At 43.0% G+C, this 18,631-nt stretch overlaps 1 protein-coding gene across 1 annotated transcript in view; it reads left to right on the top strand.

The window, feature by feature from the left end:
* Nucleotides 1-18,631, top strand: part of LOC126106453 (uncharacterized) — a 143,560-nt gene that overhangs the window by 88,524 nt on the left and 36,405 nt on the right. Inside the window, exon 8 of the mRNA XM_049912740.1 lies at nt 10,772-11,028. Within this exon, the coding sequence (XP_049768697.1) occupies nt 10,772-11,028 (257 nt within the window). The remainder of the gene's footprint in view (nt 1-10,771; nt 11,029-18,631) is intronic.

Genomic DNA, 18,631 nt, shown 5'->3' with positions numbered 1-18,631 from the left:
TTTGCTGTTTCCTCTTGGTTTATAGCTCTCAAGTCAAATGAAAACAAAATGGATTTCTGCGGCTGGGAGGTACAAAGTGAATTAAAATATGCTCACATAATTATGGAAGGTTAAAATATGGTATAAGTTTCAGTTTTCTGATGTTATTTTATTTCTAGGTTTTTGGCAGTCGGGCATTAATTGCCTTGCAGAACACTGAAGTTATTTTTGTCGATTTGCTAAAAAAATTGGCTTTAATTATGCTTTTCCACAAAGGCAGTCATTTTATTGGAAACACTATTGACTAGTGTCATATGTTTGTGGAATTTCAAGTGCATGTTGCTATCTTTTGGGACATGTAGCATTATGCCATAATAAAAAACTAAACATGAGATAATACAGTACTGGTACTCCAAGAAAATTTGCATCTCAAAAATCACACTGAAAAGTTATAATATCGGCTAGGGACCTACATCTTTGTGAATCTGGGTGTATGAGTGTGCTCTCTAAGTTGAATTAAGCATTTTATTACGGTTTACGAAGTTCTGATGCTCTTGGAGTATCCTCTGATGTTTTGTTTCATTGATGACGCAATGTAAGATCTCTTAATGCTGTGTACATAAAAACGTACAGACTACCTACATCGTGATAGCTACACAGGCACAGTAAGTCCATTTTGTGGCGCTCTGTGACAGTTGCTGAAATGAATTTCAATAGATCACGGAAAGTATTGCAATTGGTGGTTTTAAAAGCATTACTTTTAAATTACATTTCATTTTATGCAATATGAGTTATCCAGAATGAGAATTTCCACTCTGCAGCGGAGTGTGCGCTGATATGAAACTTCCTGGCAGATTAAAACTGTGTGCCCGACTGAGACTCGAACTCGGGACCTTTGCCTTTCGCAGGCAAGTGCTCTACCATCTGAGCTACCGAAGCACGACACACGCCCGGTACTCACAGCTTTACTTCTGCCAGTATCTCGTCTCCTACCTTCCAAACTTTACAGAAGCTCTCCTGCGAACCTTGCAGAACAAGCACTCCTGAAAGAAAGGATATTGCGGAGACATGGCTTAGCCACAGCCTAGGGGATGTGTCCAGAATGAGATTTTCACTCTGCAGCGGAGTGTGCGCTAAGTCATGTCTCCGCTCCGCTGCAGAGTGGAAATTCTCATTCTGGAAACATCCCCCAGGCTGTGGCTAAGCCATGTCTCCGCTATATCCTTTCTTCCAGGAGTGCTAGTTCTGCAAGGTTCGCAGGAGAGCTTCTGTAAAGTTTGGAAGGTAGGGACGAGATACTGGCAGAAGTAAAGCTGTGAATACCGGGCGTGAGTTGTGCTTCGGTAGCTCAGATGGTAGAGCACTTGCCCGCGTAAGGCAGAGGTCCCAAGTTCGAGTCTTGGTCGGGCACATAGTTTTAATCTGCCAGGAAGTTTAATATGAGTTATGTTTAATCTTCTTGAATCGTAGAGCATTTGATTCTCATTTAAAGCTTAACACTTTGAGGGGCAGCCGCTTAGAAGAATTTAGAATCCGGAAGACCAGACATTTACATCATTACTTGAAATTTTACAGGCACGTTTGTGTGATGTATCAAAGTGTAACTCATGCAAAAACGACAAATATTATATGCGAAAGCTTAGCTTTCCTTGTAGCTACACTATTTATCTTAATTTATAACATTAACTTTTCCCATTTGTGTGTTTGCACTACTTAATGGAGTTGTTGCTATAGGCCACTACATAATGTGTCCTATGCTCTGAATCACTACGTTTACAGGCAACACATCTTTTGAAAGACGAAAATCGAATTTCGGAAACCATTTTTCTCTGTCGTGCTTATGTCTTAAGGTCTGAAGCGGATTTGCTAGCCCAGATAACTATGGTGCTGGGAAAACAGCAGATATAATTTATGATTTAGTCAGCACAATCACTGTTTCTCTTCAATTAAACGAGGTGTAAACAGCTTCAGTCTAATATTTCTACTTATCCTTCACTGTACAAAAAGCCACTCCATCAATATTAGCTGAAATTTTTAAAAACAAGACGGAACCTGACAGCCCTATCACGTTTCAAAACCAACTGCATTTACAAGGAAGTGAAAATTGATTGCGGAATTGGAAAACGGGCAACCAGAATTGTATTTCCAGAATTGCTTTTGATGTGTTTACAATGACCACCCAGAAGCGGTATTGGGGGATCGGTTTACGAAGTCCTGTTCTGGGTGCCCCATATAAATGTGGTGAATATCTGCTACCATCGGCTGGTAAGATCATGTGACATGAGCTATGATTGGCTTATAAAAGCACACCACGATCTTGATGTCGATGCTTTGGAAACTAATGTTCTGTGTTTGGTGGGATTTGATTATATACGTTCGTAATACGAAAATATGTAGCATACTTGTTGCGCCAAATATCTTTTGAAAATGCTTTTTTCTCTCCTGGGAGTTTGTTTACTAAAGGGGCGGGAGGTTCTAGGCCGGTGTATAAAAACCTGACCATTCAAAGTAATGATAAGTTTTCTGATTCTGAGGGAAAGTATACTACCATTTAACATGGAAAAAGCATATTTTCACCTGGGAGAATTTTTTTTTTTCCGGGAAATCCTGGAAAAATCCAGGAATTTTTTTTCCTGGTACATGTATACACCCTGATTTGGGAATTTGTCATTGGGAATTCATTTTTATACTTACTGTTACATAACAAACTTTTATGAGTGTAAAAGCACTTTTTAGCTGTTTCACAGTCTTCACTTTTCTTGTCTTTCCTTCCCCACTGCTCAAGCCCCCCCCCTTTCTCTCAACCAACAGACTAATGACCTCAGTAAATGATCAGAGAATTTGTCAAACTTTACTAGTTTGTCGAATTTTTTGGCGCTGCGCAAGTTTGTTTGATGTGTTTGCCAAATGGAGACCCTGTTTCAGAGAGATTTTGATGGACGGCCACTTTAAGAATATAGTGGTCATTTTTGTTTGTTTTGTACCATGAGTGTTTAGTGAGAAAGAGTTTTTCTCACTGTGTCATGAGGTTCCACAGTTGAAAAGAGTATAAGGATAAAAACAAGAAAGCACAGGCAATGGCCAAAATGGTAGATGTGTCATATCTTTCCCATTCCTGTATTGTCGCAGAAGAAGCTGAGTAGAACCGTGGTCAAGTGGCTATGATACTAAACGGTTGCACAGCAGGTCGTGAGTGCAAAACTCACCTGGACTGTAGAATTTTAATTTCTATATTCACTTCGAGTACATCCTAGAAGTATCCACAAATGTAAAGAATCATTGTACTGGAATGTTCTGTAGCTGTATATATACTGTATGTGGTCTGGCCAGAGGCAGTTCGCTCCATGCTCTTGTATGTGCAAGTGCTGAATAAACCTTCGTTAATTGAAGTTAGTGTTCGTCATTCAGCTACTTACACCTTCTTCTACGTGACATTATTCTGGTGGAGACATTGGGTATTGGAACTTGTGATAGCGTATGTTATCGACGACACAGTGGCTCCCATCAGGCCATGACAGAGCCGCCGTTTACATGGCGAGAAACCCAAGTCCGAGCCATATTCAACAGATCGCAATCTACCGGAGACAGAAGACGACATTATGATGATAGCAACTGTGTGCCACCACACGAGACATCCTTCCGGGTTCTCTGGTGACGATTGTCAAGATCCAAACAAGTGGCTGAAGGTATATGAACGTATAGCCAAATTTAACAAATGGGATGACACCGTGTGTTTGCGTGCATATTTTTCTACTTGGACGGCACCGACAATCAATGGTATGAGAACAATGAGAAGTTCACAAGCTGGGAAGTGTTCCAGGCGGAACTGCATAAGTATTTCTGCGACACACAACTTAAATAGTGCAAGGCTGAAGATAAATTAAAGTGCAGGGCACAGCGTCCAGGAGAAACTACATTCAAGATGTCTTGAAGCTGTCTAAAATAGTGTGGAACGTCGAATAATTCGCGATGAGGTAGAGAAAATGATGGAAAATGACATCATTCAGTCTTCACAGACCCCATGGTTGTCACCAGTGGTCCTCGTCAGGAAGAAGGATGGCAGTTGGCGGATTACAGGAAGCTTAATAAGATAACTAAAAAGTACGTTTATCCTCTTCCACAAATTGATGATCACTAGATGGTCTGAAGGGGGCTAAGTTTTTCTCAACCGTGGACATGTACTCGGGATGTAAATCAAAGTAGATGAGGCTGATCGTGGGAAAACTGCATTCATCACCCCCTGAGGGTCTGTATGAGTGTTAGGTAATGCCATTTGGTTTGTGTAATGCACCAGCAACTTTTGAACGAATGATGGATAATCTTCTACGTCACCTGAAGTGGACGATATGTCTTTGTTATTTAGATTACATTATAGTGTTCTCAGAGACATTTGATGGATGTATAAAAAGACTGTGGGCCGTTCTTAAGTGTCTCCAACAAGGCGGACTCTTTGGAGCAAAAGAAATCAAAATACCTGAACACCTTGTGTCAAACAAAGGTGTGTGGCCAGACCCAGAAAAGGTGAGAGTTCTAATGAAATTTCCTATTCCTAAACGTATTAGAGATGTGAGAAGGTTCCTCGGATTATGTTCTTATTCCTGTCATTTTATCAAAGACTTTTGTATCAAAGCCAGGCCACTCCAAGAGCTGTTAAAAGCTGATGCTAAATTTATCTGGGGTGGTGCTCAGCAAGATTCTTTCGATGTGCTGTGAAAAGCTCTGATGACTCACCCTGTACTTGGTCAGTATGATGAGAGAGCACCGACAGAACGACACACAGATGCCAGTAGGTATGAGATCGGTGCTGTTCTGGTTTAAATTTCAGATGGAAAGGAGAAGGTTATAGCCTATGCTTCTAGGACACTTACAAAAGCCGAGAGAAACTACTCAACTACAGAAAGAGAATGTCTTGCTGTGATCTGGACCATGTGCAGAAGGCCATTCACAGTTGTTATAGACCATCATTCACTTTGTTGGTTGACAGGTCTTAAGGATCCAACAGGACGACTCGCCAGGTGGGCACTATGTCTTGAAGAGTGTGACGTTACCATAGTGTACAAAAGAGGAAAAAAAACACCAAGATGCCGACTGTCTCTCAAGAAACCATATGCAAGACCATCAAGACTTTGGTGAAGATAGTGACTGTCTTGCTGCACTCCAGGATCTCTCTGCTGAGCAATAGAGGGAAGCCAAGATCTCTCAAATTATGCTTGCCTTAAATCGGTCAGAGGATGTGAAAGGACAATTTAAGGTAGTTAATGGATTGCTTTGCAAGAAAAACTTGGATCCGTTTGGAAAGAGGTGGCTACCAGTGATTCCTAAACGTATGCGCTTAGACGTTCTACAGAAATTCCGTGACACACCTGAGGCCAGACATTTAGGATGTATTAAGACATACGATAGAATCTGCAAGAGATTTTTCTGGGCAGGTTTGTTTAGGAGTGTCCGTCACTATGTGTTGCACTGTCAAGGGTGCCAGAGGAGAATGGCAGTTCCTCAGAAACCACCTGGCCGAGTCATACCAATTCCACCAGCCGAAACACCTTTCCAGCATGTTGGGATTGACCTCCTCGGACGATTTCCAATGTCTGCTAGTAGTAATAGATGGATTATTGTTTGCACTGATTATGACACGCTATGCCATTACAAAAGCCGTGAAAACAGCCGAAGCATCCAAGGTAGCCAAATTCATCGTAGAAGACATTGTATTAAAACACAGTGCCCCAAGGTCGTTAATTATAGATCGAGGGAAAGTTTTTCAATCAAATCTTGTGACAGATATAAACCGTCGGTGCAACATTACTCATCACATGACGACTGCCTGCCATCCGCAAACTAACTGGATTACTGAACGCCTTAATAAGACCTGGGCTGACATGCTATCAATGTTCATCAGTGTTGAGCAGAGCAACTGGGATGAGGTGCTACCTTTCGTGACGTTTGCCTATAACACTGCCAAACAAGACACCACAGGATTTATGCCATTTTTTCTGGTGCATGGGCGTGAGGCAACTACGACGAAGGACACTTGTGTTTCTGTTACATCCTGATGATGTGGATGATGACTACATTGGCCAGGTGTAACCAGAGCTGAGGTAGCTCGGCAGTTAGCTTGACTCCGCACGCTGCAGGCTCAAGAAAACGATGGCCGAAGGTATGACGCGAGCCACCAGCCTGTTGTCTACCAGCCTGGTGATCTTGTCTGGATCTTCACCCCTGTTTGGAAGGTTGGTCTCTCTGAGAAGTTCCTCAGGTGCTACTGTGGACCCGATAAGGTTGTAAGACAGTTTTTGGCCCTGGTTGTGGAGTTCATTTGTCTACTGGTGTACCATATTGTCGAGGTCCATTCATTTGCTTGTGTTTCGTAGATCCCATCAAGAAGAAGAATGTTCTTGGGTGTGGAACAAGGTGATAGCTATATTAACACAAGACAAAGATAGGATAGAAACTTAATCTGTATACAACATTAACAATAGGAATGTGTAGTTCATGAACAAACTAGTTCAAGTGAATTAATCTGGGAAAGGAACTGTTTATAGCAGTCTATCTTTAGTGAACTACAGAGTTTGTATTCATCACTTCCCCTACCTATTGAAAGCTGAAATGTGCATGTACGAATTTCCCCTCGCATGATACTTAGCACACTCCACTCCCAGGACCTGAGCATCGTTAGTTCTGAACTCCAAACAGTGAACCATTGCGAACTGCATCTAAATGGAAGACCAAATCTGTCCATAAGTTCACTTAGTTCTGTTCAATCTCCAGTTTCAAACTGTACAAACTGCTTTGGATTGACAGGCCGAAACCATTCTGTAAGTTCACTTGGTTCATTTCAGTCTCCAGTACCTGTATCTAAATATGTCTTTCCCATCTTAAGAATTTATTTTTGTGAACTATTAAATAAGAAGAGTTTTTTTTTTCCTTTTTGCGGACCTTATTAGATAAAGAAAAAGAACTGGGAAGCAGACAAACGCTCTTGGTGACAATGGGAATACTTTAATTAAACTAAATAATAAAGTTTTGAAAATTGCAGTGCTAACAACAATTTGGACACTTCATTTATGTCTAGTATGTGTCTTATGTATTGAATAAATAGGGGGAAGGAAAAAAGGAGTATTTATATTAGAAGTGGGATTATAGTTGGTGGAAGGTATTCCACCTCACAGTGTTTCACCCCCTGGTTTACAATGACAGAAGGAATGGGAAACATTAATGGATTGCCTTCCTGTGGTATCTGCTGTTATTAATTTTGAACTGCAGTTGGCAATCATTGTTGAATGGGGCATAGATTCCTGTTTTCCTTATCTAGGACAGAGGCAGTTTTTCACTACTAATAATCGTGTCTCATGCTGTTAGTGCAGCAAAGTTGTGATGTAAAGCCATCCCTGACATAGTGGTTATGACAAAACATGGGTGGGCCTTCAACAACACATTGCTCCAGTAGAAACACTGGAAACCAACTGCATTGGTCACTAAAACATCAGTATTATTTAACGACAGGTATTTTACAATGTGAGGTGCACCAATGGCAGAAAACTTAACTCCCTGGCCATTGAAGTTTGCTGGCGTTTCATACTTCCTGAGGCTTTGTGTCTGTCTGTTTCAGCTACAGGAAGTACTGTGGAGTAATTGTTGCTATAGTACAATGAACTTTGCTATATCATCAAATGGAAGCGAGGAGCAACTGAATTGCCAGCTATTATGCAGTGTTCATCCTGGTTCTACAGTTTGAAGCTTCATCTTCACAGCAAATAAAATAACAGATTTTTATGTCTATCTCAGCATCCCTATGCTGCAAGTCACTATACAGTGTGTGGGTTCAAGGGTACATGTTACACCAATATCATTTCCACCCCATCATACTATGTTTGTGAGCAGTGTAGAGGAGACCTACTGTCTATATATAAGAATCACAATTGATATGCTCCTCCTGTCATTGTCATTATGTAACGTATATTGTAGAGGAAGTAAGATTTCTTTGCTCTCAGGATGTTAAAATATAAATGATTTTTCCGACGTTTCGCCAGCACGAGTGGCTGGCATTGTCAAAGCTTCACCCTCCATTGCCGGTGGTGAAATGGAGCCGAGCTCGCGGCCGCAGACTATATGTACCTGGCGCGCCAACGTCCGAGGGCTTCTCCGCGGTCATTTCCGGTGCGTTTCTCCTCTTGCTACCTGCGACGGTCGTTCGCTGCAGTACGGGAAGCCAGGATCCGTTTACCTTAAGGCTTTCCTCTTTCTTGTTGAAACTGTTCGCGTGTTTTTGGATTTCTACAGCTTCTCTGAACAAGCGCGTGTGATAGTGCTTCTCTACAGCCAGAACTTCCGTGTCGGCGAATTTTATTACGTGGTCAGTCTCATTCAGTGCGTGCTCTGCCACGGCCGATTTCTCCACCTGCCCCAACCTGCAATGTCGCTTATGCTCTTTGATCCTGGTGTTAATGGATCGTCCAGTCATTCCGACACAAACTTTTCCGCATGTGCAAGGTATACGGTATATTCCCGACATTGCAAGTGGGTCTCTTTTCTCCTTCGCCGATCTAAGACATTCTTTGATATTCCTTGTTGGTTTGAAAATCGTCTTTACGCCGTGTTTGCGCAATATACGGCCGATTCTGTCCGTAACACGGCGTAAAGACAATTTTCAAACCAACAAGGAATATCAAAGAGTGTCTTAGATCGGCGAAGGAGAAAAGAGACCCACTTGCAATGTCGGGAATGTACCGTATACCTTGCACATGAGGAAAAGTTTATGTCGGAATGACTGGACGATCCATTAACACCAGGATCAAAGAGCATAAGCGACATTGCAGGTTGGGGCAGGTGGAGAAATCGGCCGTGGCAGAGCACGCACTGAATGAGACAGACCACGCAATAAAATTCGCCAACACGGAAGTTCTGGCTGTAGAGAAGCACTATCACGCGCGCTTGTTCAGAGAAGCTGTAGAAATCTAAAAACACGCGAACAGTTTCAACAAGAAAGAGGAAAGCCTTAAGGTAAACGGATCCTGGCTTACCCGTACTGCAGCGAACGACTGTCGCAGGTAGCAAGAGGAGAACCGCACCGGAAATGACCGCGGAGAAGCCCTCGGACGTTGGCGCGCCAGGTACATATAGTCTGCGGCCGCGAGCTCGGCTCCAGTTCACCACCGGCAATGGAGGGTGAAGCTTTGACAATGCCAGCCACTCGTGCTGGCGATACCTCAGAAAAATCATTAGATGAACGTCGGCCAAAGAACCCGAGACAGAAGCCAATAGGCAGTTTGTCAACAAGTGGCCACGAGAGCCTTAACAGTTTTAAAATATAAAGTTTTTTCTGATGTATAATGTCTGGTTTGTACTGGGTAAATTGTTGTTGGGCTTCCAGCCACATCAGGTGGTTTTAAAGCCATGAGCTTTTGACTGAGTGCTGCTTGGTCCCTCTTTAGTAGTAATGTTTTTTTGTAGGATTTTACACGAGACAAATTAACATATAGATGTCTCACAGAACACTCAAAATGTGGCACAGTTAATGAAACATGCAGCAGTGATGCTAAAGCAGGTATTGTTCAACAGCACTGTTGAGTTCCAAGGTCAGCAACAAATGATGAAATGTTGGTCAGCCTGAAGTGTTTAGATTTCTGCCAATCCAGCGCTAGGAAGCTGTAAGACCAGTAAATTTTTGCTATAGATAATTGATGCTCATCACAGTTGTGACTGTTGAGACATGTGGATCTATGAGTTTGCATTTCACAATTGGTTCACAAATACGAAAAACACTAATTTTAACTTAATAGTTATTCTTGAAGCAGAGGCCACAAACAATTGTGCAGAAGGAAGAAAATTTGATGTCGCAGCAGTGAATGTTTGTTGGTGGCATCGTATGAAGAGTAAATTAAAGATTCCCAGTTCTTGGTGCCAATCTTTCAGGAGAGAAAAATCAGGGAAGGTTTCATGAATTGTAAGCAGCAGTTTGTTCAGTACATGTGAGAGAAATATGATTCAGAGTTCACAGTTACTCGAGAAATTATCTTAATGAATGCAGTGGAGATAGACAGCTCACAGACTTCACGTGACATTTGACAAAAAAATTACTTGCGTATCAGTATAGTATAATCTATCTAAGAAAACTCTGGCTGTCTAGAATAGATAATGTTAACTTCTTTAGGCAGATCTTAACATGTATCAGTAAAACAGTTTGTAAATTTGATTGGTCACAATACATTAAAAGAAAAATTTCTCAAAGAACAAAAGGGCTGTTGTACATTCAGGGACATGTTATAGTCATCTAAGGATGAAAATTGCTCAAAAGTGTAAAAAGTGTATATACATTCAATGCATCAAGCAGCAGTACACTTACACTCTGGCACTATTTGGCCCTTGTCTTATGAATTATATGGCCATGCAATCATAGAAAGAAACACTTCAATATTAACTCTTTATTTCACTGTGCCTTGCTGTTTTTTCGACATAATTCGTGAGTCTTTTGTACAGCATAGGTATTGTACCGTCCAGCTGATACCTCGTCTTATTTTGTATGCCACACATTCTTGGTGTAATAAACAGTTACATAAGAAGATGGACTCGAATTAATTACTGTTCATTTCATGAAATAGAACTGAATAATGTACCCTCTGTTGGAAAGAAAAGGATCAAAAACTTGATTACCACTGATGGAGTTTGTTAGCTTAAAAAACCTTTTGTTTTCTTATCCAATTTATATTTCAAGAAATAAGATGTTGGTCATAACAGTGTGATCCAAATGTGTACACAAATTAGGAGCCAGTGACTTTTGCACCTCTGAAATTTTTAGGTGTATCTGCAGCTGCACCTACTGCTGCTGCGGCCACTGCGCCGACACCAGCATCGGCACCTGCGCCTGCGCCCGCGACTGTAACCGCACCCACACCCGCAGCCACACCTGTGCCTGCAGTTCCTAACGGTGCAGTACCGACAGTGGTCAGACGTGTCGGCGCTCCCCCGGGCCCGCGGAAGAAGAAACGGCGTGGGCCGTGGGCGTACATCACACCAGAGGCCCGATCGCAGAGGCGGAAAGAGAAGCTGAGGGAGGTCAGTACTCATTGTGCGTTCCGTGGCCAGTCACCCACGTGGTAGTTGTGTTACGTAGCAGATTATTTATTACATGAAATTTGAGGACAATATACAGGAAGATAAGAGGAAGTAAATGAAGAGGGGATGGAAGATGAGAATATTTTCGTGCATAGCAAGGCACATTTCAGAAAATTATTCCCATTTATGAGTGCATATATTTACATTGGTATTTTGTGTGTGTCTTGTTCTGCGTCTCTTGCCCTGCAGTGGTCTTTTCATGATTTTACTGCAGTCGGAAAATATGGATCCTGTGGGCTTTTACCCCATAGAAACATTGCAAAATAGTGATTTTGTGTATCTACTTACAGGTAGTGTGCCTCCTTCATTGCGCAGAAATTCACAAACATGAGAAAGATCACTCGCACTGTGTGTTTACATGAAATGAAAATATGGTGCAAAGATATTACATCAGTATGTTTTCCCAAAAGAGTATGGATATAGTCAGACATGTTTCATTTTTCAGGGTTGCGTTATTTTTAAATTAAACTTTTACTTACTTCTACCATTAACGCCACGGAGGACTTAAATTATCAGTTATGCTGTGTATTCTGTTTTGTTTTTATTATTATCATATCTACTTTAATTTTTACAAATTTTTTTAACTTAATTTTTTACAAATATTGGGTGGAATGTGCGAAGGAATGAGTATATTTGTGGATTACTATAGTTATCATATACAACATATACATTTGAAGAAATTTATCAATTTACTATCTAGCTTGTCTTTAAGGATTTTTTCTCCCTTTCTGAAGTACAAAAATTTGCAGGATCTCCTTTATATCCGTTTTATGTGATTTCTCGTATTGATGGAGTATCTTAAGATATGTTCAGTGGGTATCTAGTGTGAAAGTTATGCACAAAAAATATGTAGTTGGAAACTTTTTTTTTCATTTTATCTTTTTTACATTTGCTTTAAAGTCATCAGTTTGGTATTGGTAGTGTTGAAACTTGATGCACAGATGAGAAACTTCAGTCCAGTATTATTTTATTGCAAATGCAAAATTGAAAAATTTGGGAAATAATTATTGTGTTCAAATACATAAGTAAACACATGATTTAATGCTCATGACAGACACACAAAACACAAGATCAAAGTGAAATTTAGTGTTTTTAGTGCGATATAGTGTTAATTCCACACCAGTTGATATCTACGAAGGGACAGTGACAAAACATTTCAGTAATAACGAATTCTTACACCAATGCCAGCTACCAATGATATCTAATGGTCACAGTAAAAATCTGCAAACTGCACAGACATTCACAGTAGTTATAAATATAGGTCAGACACCATGGAAAATTATGTTAGCTGTTGTGGTGTAATATTATGTCTACCACATTTTCCCATTCCCTGTAATTGCCTTAATATTACATCAGCCACATACTGTTACGGGTGTAACCTCTGGGATTATGTTGCTGCACTTTATGTGCAGAACATGATAGTATCTGTAGAGGTAAAAGTTTCACCTACACTACAGTCCTAATGACTGACTGCATGTTGTGCAAAATATAAATTTCTTGTAAGTATCCATTGTCTTGACAATGAGCCTCTAGTAGTTCAAATGCTGGCTAATGGGGCAGTAAAATTTTTTAAAAACATCATGAATCAATTGGTTGTAGTATGCACACAAATCATCTACTGTTTAACCACAGTCTCAAGTATTAATGTCCAAAATAAGACAAAATTAATCAGTACCATTGCCTCTTAAGTTGTTCACTTTAAAGTTATGCTTGTAAAATGTAACGGATATCTGGTAAAGGTGTGTTTGCAAGTTTCTTGGGTAATGACAAAGTTATATTGTAAATTTAAATTGTTGTTTTGTGATAGCATGGATTTGCTGTTGACAGCATCCTAGTAGAATTCATCCTTATCAGTGTCACATAGTCACTTTTTTCAGTGTGTATTACTCTGTATGATTTCTATAGATTCCTCATATACGACCTGTTAGCTGGCATAATCTGCTTAACAGCAAATATTTTTATAGTATATTGTCATTCACGTTCACAGATTGCAAACAATCAATGAAATATACCAAACAGTTGTGTGTCGAATGTAGGAATTCATCCAGTGCAAAATGTGACTTTTCTTCCAGTATAAGGAACTTTATTTTGTATATCTAAAAACAAAGATGATTAGACTTACCAAACAAAAGCGCTGGCAGGTCGATAGACACACAAACAAACACAAACATACACACAAAATTCAAACTTTCGCAACAAACGGTTGCTTCGTCAGGAAAGAGGGAAGGAGAGGGAAAGACGAAAGGATGTGGGTTTTAAGGGAGAGGGTAAGGAGTCATTCCAATCCCGGGAGTGGAAAGACTTACCTTAGGGGGAAAAAAGGACAGGTATACACTCGCGCGCACACACACATATCCATCCGCATATACACAGACACAAGCAGACATTTGTAAAGGCAAAGAGTTTGGGCAGAGATGTCAGTCGAGGCGGAAGTACAGAGGCAAAGATGTTGTTGAAAGACAGGTGAGGTATGAGCGGCGGCAAATTGGAATTAGAAATTAGCGGAGATTGAGGCCTGGCGGATAGCGAGAAGAGAGGATATGCTGAAGGGCAAGTTCCCATCTCCGGAGTTCTGACAGGTTGGTGTTAGTGGGAAGTATCCAGATAACCCGAACGGTGTAACACTGTGCCAAGATGTGCTGGCCGTGCACCAAGGCATGTTTAGCCACAGGGTGATCCTCATTACCAACAAACACTGTCTGCCTGTGTCCATTCATGCGAATGGACAGTTTGTTGCTGGTCATTCCCACATAGAAGGCTTCACAGTGTAGGCAGGTCAGTTGGTAAATCACGTGGGTGCTTTCACACGTGGCTCTGCCTTTGATCGTGTACACCTTCCGGGTTACAGGACTGGAGTAGGTCGTGGTGGGAGGGTGCATGGGACAGGTTTTACACTGGGGGCGGTTACAAGGGTAGGAGCCAGAGGGTAGGGAAGGTGGTTTGGGGATTTCATAGGGATGAATTAAGAGGTTACGAAGGTTAGGTGGACGGCGGAAAGACACGCTAGGTGGAGTGGGGAGGATTTCATGAAGGATGGATCTCATTTCAGGGCAGGATTTGAGGAAGTCGTATCCCTGCTGGAGAGCCACATTCAGAGTCTGATCCAGTCCCGGAAAGTATCCTTTCACAAGTGGGGCACTTTTGGGGTTCTTCTGTGGGAGGTTCCGGGTTTGAGGAGATGAGGAAGTGGCTCTGGTTATTTGCTTCTGTACCAGGTCGGGAGGGTAGTTACGGGATGCGAAAGCTGTTTTCAGGTTGTTGGTGTAATGGCTCAAGGATTCCGGACTGGAGCTGATTCGTTTGCCACGAAGACCTAGGCTGTAGGGAAGGGACCGTTTGATGTGGAATGGGTGGCAGCTGTCATAATGGAGGTACTGTTGCTTGTTGGTGGGTTTGATGTGGACGGACGTGTGAAGCTGGCCATTGGACAGGTGGAGGTCAACGTCAAGGAAAGTGGCATGGGATTTAGAGTAGGACCAGGTGAATCTGATGGAACCAAAGGAGTTGAGGTTGGAGAGGAAATTCTGGAGTTCTTCTTCACTGAGAGTCCAGATCATGAAAATGTCATCAATAAATCTGTACCAAACTTTGGGTTGGCAGGCCTGGGTAACCAAGAAGGCTTCCTGTAAGCGACCCATGAATAGGTTGGCGTACGAGGGGGCCATCCTGGTACCCATGGCTGTTCCCTTTAATTGTTGGTATGTCTGGCCTTCGAAAGTGAAGAAGTTGTGGGTCAGGATGAAGCTGGCTAAGGTAATGAGGAAAGAGGTTTTAGGTAGGGTGGCAGGTGATCGGCGTGAAAGGAAGTGCTCCATCGCAGCGAGGCCCTGGACATACGGAATATTTGTGTATAAGGAAGTGGCATCAATGGTTACAAGGATGGTTTCCGGGGGTAACAGACTGGGTAGGGATTCCAGGCGTTCGAGAAAGTGGTTGGTGTCTTTGATGAAGGATGGGAGACTGCATGTAATGGATTGAAGGTGTTGATCTACGTAGGCAGAGATGTGTTCTGTGGGGGCTTGGTAACCAGCTACAGTGGGACAGCCGGGATGATTGGGTTTGTGAATTTTAGGAAGAAGGTAGAAGGTAGGGGTGTGGGGTGTTGGTGGGGTCAGGAGGTTGATGGAGTCAGGTGAAAGGTTTTGTAGGGGGCCTAAGGTTCTGAGGATTCCTTGAAGCTCCGCCTGGACATCAGGAATGGGATTACCTTGGCAAACTTTGTAAGTGGTGTTGTCTGAAAGCTGACTCAGTCCCTCAGCCACATACTCCCGACGATCAAGTACCACAGTCGTGGAACCCTTGTCCGCCGGAAGAATGACGATGGATCGGTCAGCCTAACCTTTATGCACATCCCATCCCTATACCAGTTCCAAACTGAACAATCCATTGCCCTCACCCACCTAATCCTTCACCTTCACATCCACTCAGCCAATCAACACACCCGTCAACTCCTATCCTTAATAAAAGTCCTCAATCTTTCCTCTCCCACATCCACACCGGCTGTTCAGAGCATCCTCCTACAGGCCAACCGAAATTAGAACAGCATGCCACCCTCCACTTTAAAAAACTATCCAATCTCCTGGTTTCCCACCTCCGGAAAGGCAACTCACTCACCCTTTACAACCTTTCCAGCAAACCTCAACCTCCTCTCATTGCACACAAACCCAGTCTCTCCCATCTACTCAATCTCCCACTTCCAGCTCCACTTCCTCCAAAACCTCAAAATTCCAATAAACACAATCTGGAACCACAACACCCCAATTCAGTAGTTAACCTTTCCTCCAAACCTCTCTCCCAATCCGAAACCTCTGTCCTATCCAAAGGCCTCACCTTCAGCCCCACTCCCAGATTCAACCAAACAGCCCTCGTCAAAGATTTACTGTCCTACACCCGTACTCTCTGCTGGAAATATCACTTTGCCACGAAGAAAAATGATCCTAATCCTACTCCTAATGATCCAACTCCCCAAGACACTATCCAAATTGAACCCTGCCTGGAACAGTTCCGTCCTCCGTCACAGCGGGACCCACCTCCTCTTCCTCAAAATCACCCTCTCCAAACCTTCCAGGAATTTCTGACTTCCAGCCTTGCCTCTCAATCCTTCTTAAAAAAACCTTAATCCTACTCCCAACATCACCACTGCTGAAGCCCAGGCTATCCGTGATCTGAAGGCTGACCGATCCAACGTCATTCTTCCGGCGGACAAGGGTTCCACGACTGTGGTACTTGATCGTCGGGATTATGTGGCTGAGGAACTGCGTCAGCTTTCAGACAACACCACTTACAAAGTTTGCCAAGGTAATCCCATTCCTGATGTCCAGGTGGAGCTTCAAGGAATCCTCAGAACCTTAGGCCCCCTACAAAACCTTTCACCTGACTCCATCAACCTCCTGACCACCAACACCCCACACCCCTACCTTCTACCTTCTTCCTAAAATTCACAAACCCAATCATCCCGGCCGTCCCATTGTAGCTGGTTACCAAGTCCCCACGGAACACATCTCTGCCTACGTAGATCAACACCTTCAACCCATTACATGCAGTCTCCCATCCTTCATCAAAGACACCAACCACTTTCTCGAACGACTGGAATCCCTACCCAGTCTGTTACCCCCGGAAACCATCCTTGTAACCATTGATGCCACTTCCTTATACACAAATATTCCGTATGTCCAGGGCCTCGCTGCGATGGAGCACTTCCTTTCACGCCGATCACCTGCCACCCTACCTAAAACCTCTTTCCTCATTACCTTAGCCAGCTTCATCCTGACCCACAACTTCTTCACTTTCGAAGGCCAGACATACCAACAATTAAAGGGAACAGCCATGGGTACCAGGATGGCCCCCTCGTACGCCAACCTATTCATGGGTCGCTTACAGGAAGCCTTCTTGGTTACCCAGGCCTGCCAACCCAAAGTTTGGTACAGATTTATTGATGACATTTTCATGATCTGGACTCTCAGTGAAGAAGAACTCCAGAATTTCCTCTCCAACCTCAACTCCTTTGGTTCCATCAGATTCACCTGGTCCTAATCTAAATCCCATGCCACTTTCCTTGACGTTGACCTCCACCTGTCCAATGGCCAGCTTCACACGTCCGTCCACATCAAACCCACCAACAAGCAACAGTACCTCCATTATGACAGCTGCCACCCATTCCACATCAAACGGTCCCTTCCCTACAGCCTAGGTCTTCGTGGCAAACGAATCAGCTCCAGTCCGGAATCCTTGAACCATTACACCAACAACCTGAAAACAGCTTTCGCATCCCGTAACTACCCTCCCGACCTGGTACAGAAGCAAATAACCAGAGCCACTTCCTCATCTCCTCAAACCCGGAACCTCCCACAGAAGAACCCCAAAAGTGCCCCACTTGTGAAAGGATACTTTCCGGGACTGGATCAGACTCTGAATGTGGCTCTCCAGCAGGGATACGACTTCCTCAAATCCTGCCCTGAAATGAGATCCATCCTTCATGAAATCCTCCCCACTCCACCTAGAGTGTCTTTCCGCCGTCCACCTAACCTTCGTAACCTCTTAGTTCATCCCTATGAAATCCCCAAACCACCTTCCCTACCCTCTGGCTCCTACCCTTGTAACCGCCCCCAGTGTAAAACCTGTCCCATGCACCCTCCCACCACGACCTACTCCAGTCCTGTAACCCGGAAGGTGTACATGATCAAAGGCAGAGCCACGTGTGAAAGCACCCACGTGATTTACCAACTGACCTGCCTACACTGTGAAGCCTTCTATGTGGGAATGACCAGCAACAAACTGTCCATTCACATGAATGGACACAGGCAGACAGTGTTTGTTGGTAATGAGGATCACCCTGTGGCTAAACATGCCTTGGTGCACGGCCAGCACATCTTGGCACAGTGTTACACCGTTCGGGTTATCTGGATACTTCCCACTAACACCAACCTGTCAGAACTCCGGAGATGGGAACTTGCCCTTCAGCATATCCTCTCTTCTCGCTATCCGCCAGGCCTCAATCTCCGCTAATTTCTAATTCCAATTTGCCGCCGCTCATACCTCACCTGTCTTTCAACAACATCTTTGCCTCTGTACTTCCGCCTCGACTGACATCTCTGCCCAAACTCTTTGCCTTTACAAATGTCTGCTTGTGTCTGTGTATATGCGGATGGATGTGTGTGTGTGTGTGTGTGTGTGTGTGTGTGTGTGTGTGTGCGAGTGTATACCTGTCCTTTTTTTCCCCCTAAGGTAAGTCTTTCCGCTCCCGGATTGGAATGACTCCTTACCCTCTCCCTTAAAACCCACATCCTTTCATCTTTCCCTCTCCTTCCCTCTTTCCTGACGAAGCAACTGTTTGTTGCGAAAGCTTGAATTTTGTGTGTATGTTTGTGTTTGTTTGTGTGTCTATCGACCTGCCAGCGCTTTTGTTTGGTAAGTCTCATCATCTTTGTTTTTAGATATATTTTTCCCACGTGGAATGTTTCCCTGTATTATATTCATATCATTAATTTGAACTTTATTTTGTGATAGTTATAATGTAACAGAAGTTTTTTTTAGATAAGCATTT

This window comes from Schistocerca cancellata, chromosome 10 (assembly GCF_023864275.1).
Source record: "Schistocerca cancellata isolate TAMUIC-IGC-003103 chromosome 10, iqSchCanc2.1, whole genome shotgun sequence".
NCBI classification, from domain to species: domain Eukaryota; kingdom Metazoa; phylum Arthropoda; class Insecta; order Orthoptera; family Acrididae; genus Schistocerca; species Schistocerca cancellata.
The sequence above is the reverse complement of the archived record's forward strand: the minus strand, read 5'-3'. Positions and strand labels throughout refer to the sequence as shown.